The sequence below is a fragment of the Buceros rhinoceros genome, unplaced genomic scaffold (assembly GCF_000710305.1).
Source record: "Buceros rhinoceros silvestris isolate BGI_N320 unplaced genomic scaffold, ASM71030v1 scaffold7268, whole genome shotgun sequence".
Lineage (NCBI taxonomy): Eukaryota > Metazoa > Chordata > Aves > Bucerotiformes > Bucerotidae > Buceros > Buceros rhinoceros.
The window spans coordinates 130,472-135,621 of NW_010425068.1; the positions used below are offsets into that span (position 1 = coordinate 130,472).

Sequence of the window (5,150 nt, forward strand, 5' to 3'; positions counted from 1 at the left end):
TGCAGGAATGTTATATTCTAACTGAAGGTTTTCAGGCTAGAAGCCACATTGGAAAAAGTGCCAGATAAGCGACATTTGATAATATGACGGAGTGTGAAAGAGGTTACTTCTTTTTTTTTCTTTTGATTAGTTGATAATTTTCATTTGGCTTTTGTTCAGATATGGAACAGAACTCCAAAGTTCAATGTTGTCCACAAAAGCCTGGGTGGCCTGGCAACCCATTCAAGAAGCAGGCACATTGCTTAGAAGCCCTCAGGTCCCCACCAGGCTACAGAATGAGCTGCTGAGCAGCATAAGAGATGGCAGCAACCTTGAAGGATGAAGCTTTCTGGTGACAGTCTGCTTGAGCTGGTAGAATTTAGAAGGCCACAGACAGGTTTTCAGAGAAAATTTGCAGGAAAATAATTCCATCTCTACAAAAGGTTTAAATTTAGAAAGTGTCAGATTTCTGCCAAAGAAATTATTTCAGTTTAATCTTTTCTAAGTAGCTCTCGTAGACACTGCATAGTTTCCTTTTACAAAACCTGTTCAACTTAAATATGAATAACTGAAGTTGGGAGCTCTGTAATGGCATTACATTACTGTCATCTCCAGGAGTTAATTACAATGAGCAGTCCCACCCACTTTTAGAAGCAAATAGACAGGAGGAGAATGGAGACCTTCGGAGCTGGGAGAAACGAAGCGACGTAAGCGACAGGAGAAGAATAAATGCTGAAACATGCACTTCTGGGTTAAACGCAGCTGGGAGCTGTGGGAGTAGAGATACCAGAACCCTGCCCTGGGAGTTAAGATGGTTTAGGGTTATTTAAAATGAGATAAACAATAAAGGTCAGGCTAGCTGCACTGATAGGCGTGCTTACTGCTAAGCTACCTGGCAGATGCAGCCTGCCTCAGCATTTGGAAGTGAATTGCTTGGGCTCTGTAAGCATTTGAGCAGTGAAAGTGATGATGAGGTGGGCGATAACTTGAAGCAGCCTTTAAGAAGAAATCAGATTGAGAGAAATACAGGGAAGAACGATACAGAGGTTAAGAGCTATTGTGAGATATAAGCTCTTACTCTCCTATTTCACTTCTCCTCCCCCTTCTCCTCCCAGCTTCTGCTGCTGTCAATAGCAGTGGGTGGCTTGGAGTAAATGCTTTCAAAAGTCAGCCCCCTCCTGCCTGCTCTGCTCCCAGAGAAACCCATTGCAGCTTCTTGGGAGACTTGGAAAGGAGCGTGCAACCCCTGGCATGCTCACACCGGTTTGTTACAAGTGAACGTCGCTGGCAGGGTCCTAAATTCCATACAGTATGTTCTGTACTGGGAGGAAAGCAGAACCCCGTGGCAGTCACTTACCAAGATCACTTGGCTGTTTGGTTGTTTTAGCTTTTACCACTCTCTTTGATTAAGAATGCCAATTAGAAAATCTTTAAAATTAGTTTCTTTGCATTTTGAAGATGGCTGTAAATGGAGCTGATATTTTTTTTAAAAAAAAATCCATTAAGTTTACATAAAATTTGCAGAGACAGCAGTTACTAGGGCTTGTTTCTGCCTGCCAGGATTGTGAAATAAATACTTTGTCATAAAAAAGCCATTCACCAGATATTAAATTACTCATGGGTACCAGTTAGTGAAACAGACTGCCAGTAACTTAGCCTTGGTTAGGTAAGAATCTGTGGAAGAAGAGAATGCTGAAAAGGTAAACCTCTGTATTAATAAATGGAAGAGAACTACCCAGTATTGGCATTTTCCTTAACTGAGTCAGACTGAACTCCAAATGTGAAAGAAAAGGCCAAATTCAGACTTTCAAAGTAGCTTTATGATTGCCACTGCATTTGAGTGAGGAGGTAGAAAAAAAGAAAGTTTACATCTGGGAGTTACTGTTGCTAGACTTTTTGTGCTCTTTAGAACATAGTCATCAACAAGAAGATGTATGTCCTGTTCTCCTCTTGCATCATGTCAGCACTGTAACTAAAAGGATGGTTGTGTGCTGGCTCCTTTTTCTGTGCACCAAAGACAGACATATTTGTTTATTCTCAACACCAAAGGAAATCGAAACCAGAAACCATGTATTTACTGGGGGATTGAGACACGAGAACTGATGATGCTCTTTCTCCTGCTGCTGCTTGTCATAATTATTTCTGTTTTCTTTCATGAATGTATTGCATCGTGGAGGGTTATGCCTGGATCAGTGCAGTAACCCAAAGCGCCCTGGCTCTCTCACGCTTGCAGACATTCTGAATTGCCTTCTAGCTAAAACGATCACTGACAGTCACGTTTCCAAACAATTTTCCGCTCTGAGCTAGAGGGCAGAATATTTTGTTTAAAATATGATCTAGCCAGTACCAAGTTAGCCTTTTGAAAGTATCTGTCCTGCAGTAGTATTTCTTGAATTCAGAGAGTTTTTGATGCAGTTTCTATCCTGTGGTGGCTGCTGTAATGTGGATATCCAGAAGTAACATAACTGGAGGAACTGAAAAGCTCAGTTTTGTAAGACATGCTCATGATTCTTGATTATAATGTCATCCTAACAATTTTGGAAGAGAGATTAGAGAATATTGGAGTGAAACAAAGCAGGAAAAGTGTGTGAATTTGGACTTTGTTAAGGGGGAAATAACTATGCTCTGGTTTCGTATGTATTTTCTTAAAATCAAGCTGAGCTCTGATCATATTAAAACAGGATCAAATCTTCTGCTGCCTCAGGCAACAGCACTATACAGCCCCATCCACAAACATTTCTGCCAACTTGTTCCCCCAGATCCCTGACGGTTTGCCTTACTTTTGGTTCTCCAGGTGTATCGTCTACCTGTGCAGGACTGCCTCAAATATTCAGACTGTGAGAAGTGCATTCAAGCAGGGGATCCATACTGTGGCTGGTGCGTCAGAGAAGGCAGGTGAGTGATGCTGGTGTTTTCTGCAGGCAATGGAATAGCTCAGATTTTGACATGTGCTGCGGGTTACTGCTGGGCATAACAACCCTAGCTCTTTGTACTCAGCCTTACGCTCCTGATAGTGATTTAATTTTATCACGCACACATTGATATCAGCCTTCTGCGCACACAAATAAGTCCCTGTTGACTTCTGCAGATTTGATTAGTTTGAGAAAATATATACTCTTCTGCTGGTACTGAATATCACTATACTTCTTCTAACTGCACATTTTATTACTCTCTGAACTATACAGTCAAATGTTCTCCCAGAAATTAGAAGAGTGCTCCCTATTTAAAATTCAAAAAATATAATATATGTATTTTAAGTAGAGCAGGAAAATGTAAAAAAGAATGTAAAAGAAAAAATGTTCATGACAAATAAAGTATATAGCTCAAATGCTATAGGTAAACATCATCTATCAAGGTATGTAGCTGGACTGAACCTTCACCTAACTGTAGGAGAGCAGAAGGTGGCATTTGGTTGACTATAGGCAGAGGTTAACTGAATTAATATTCAAACACATGTAAACTAGGACAGCACTTGACAGTTCTGGAATGTCTCTTTGCACTCTGCATTGATTGGAGTGGTGCAAGGGAAGAGAGGTCCTGCAGCTCTCTTTTTGACTACTAAGTTAATTAACCCCTTGGCATGAGCGGTTGGGAATTCGTGATTCTAAGTATTTGCTGTTGGAACAAAGGGGCTATTTAATTATAGTATGCAGATGAATTTCAAGCTTCTACCTTCCTGTCTGAAAATGTGAACTAGCACATTAAGTTATCTACCAGCCTGATGTGTAGCATAATATGGAGCACTGCAGAGAAACTTATGCGGTGCATGCAAGTTTATGTAATATACTGTAACTCTTACAGCCTGGGTTTAGCAGCTGTGGATGAAACCTGGGGATTTGGAATATACACCTCGAACTCCTCCTAGGCTGCTGGGAGTTGAAGGCCGTGCTATATATCATACAAAAGGCAATTTCCTCTAGATTTCCCTTCAGGTTTTCACTGACCTAAATATCTCAAAATATTAATGGTTTCTGAGAAGAGGCAAACATGAATTTTTACATTTGCTAGTATTTATTTCCAATGGGAAGAAAAAAGGTGTTTAATTTCTAGTATTTTTCTCATCTCTAGCAAGTGCTGTCTCATGATCATGCACAGCACTTAATAGTGTGTTTAGGGATATGTTATATGAATGTAGACTCTGTATGTAAATGATGTATTTAAGGGTAAGATTGACAGAACTCTGCAGCAACTGCACTATGTTAAAGCCCCCGAGGAGTTTATTAATAGTCTTCTGCTACAGCAGCCAGAGATCCTACACCATTTTCTCCTAACCTTTGCACGGAATGGAAAGAATACACGAGACTGTTCCCCCAGACACACTTCAGCAAGCTTTTCTAGCCACATAGGCAGCTTCTGCACTGCAGCGTCTCCTCTTTCTGTCCTTCCTGTGCTTGAGCTGGGAAAATCTCCAAGTCTTTTTGGTGAGGCTGCACGACCACTGTTGACTTCCCACAATGGTGCCCTGGCAGAGAGAGGTTTTAAACAGCGCAGGAGTTAATGAAAACATTCACTTCAAAAGTAACAATTCTAGTCCTCCAGTTTCACAGGATCTCTCTGCAAGCCTGTGTGCCCCCAGCAATATTTCTCTATTGCATTTTACATTCATGAGTAGGGTGTCTTATTACTGGCAACACATAGGTGTGTGCCACTTGACCTGCAGAAAAAACAGGCTCCACCCACTCATTCGGGACTTTGTTATGTATTACGTTGAAGATTAACAAGCCTGGTTTCAGATGACCAGGCAATGGCTCCATTGTCTGCTGTTCCTGTGCTAAATATTACTGCCTCTGTATGGATTTGGAATGTCTAATCCAAGGTGGTGTCCAAAATAGTATAAGCTTTTGACATCTCAAAGCATCAATACTTATTCCACCACTTACCCTATTAAAAATTCTCTAACAGTCAATATTCAAACTAATTCCCAGTCGTGCTGTAATTTTAGGCTCTAATCCTGAAAGTGTTGTGTAGTTCAGAGAAAGCAGAATCCAGCTATAATATTGCTTTGGTTTTTGTTCCTGTTTTGTCAGGTGCACAAAGAAGGCAGACTGTGGGACAGCCGATAAGGAGAACCACTGGCTGTGGAGTCCAGGTGGCACGTGCATGACTATCGTTAGTGCAGACCCTCTAAATATGAGTCGCAGAGCCCCAGCTAAGGTATGACAAGAAAATTC

The 5,150-nt window shown here is 41.1% G+C and overlaps 1 protein-coding gene across 1 annotated transcript in view; it reads left to right on the forward strand.

Moving 5' to 3' along the window:
- LOC104497720 (plexin-B2-like) overlaps positions 1–5,150 on the forward strand; it is a gene marked incomplete at its 3' end in the record, with an annotated part of 17,967 nt that overhangs the window by 7,046 nt on the left and 5,771 nt on the right. The window contains exons 4-5 of the mRNA XM_010141003.1: positions 2,774–2,874; positions 5,007–5,133. Of these exons, the coding sequence (XP_010139305.1) occupies positions 2,774–2,874; positions 5,007–5,133 (228 nt within the window). The remainder of the gene's footprint in view (positions 1–2,773; positions 2,875–5,006; positions 5,134–5,150) is intronic.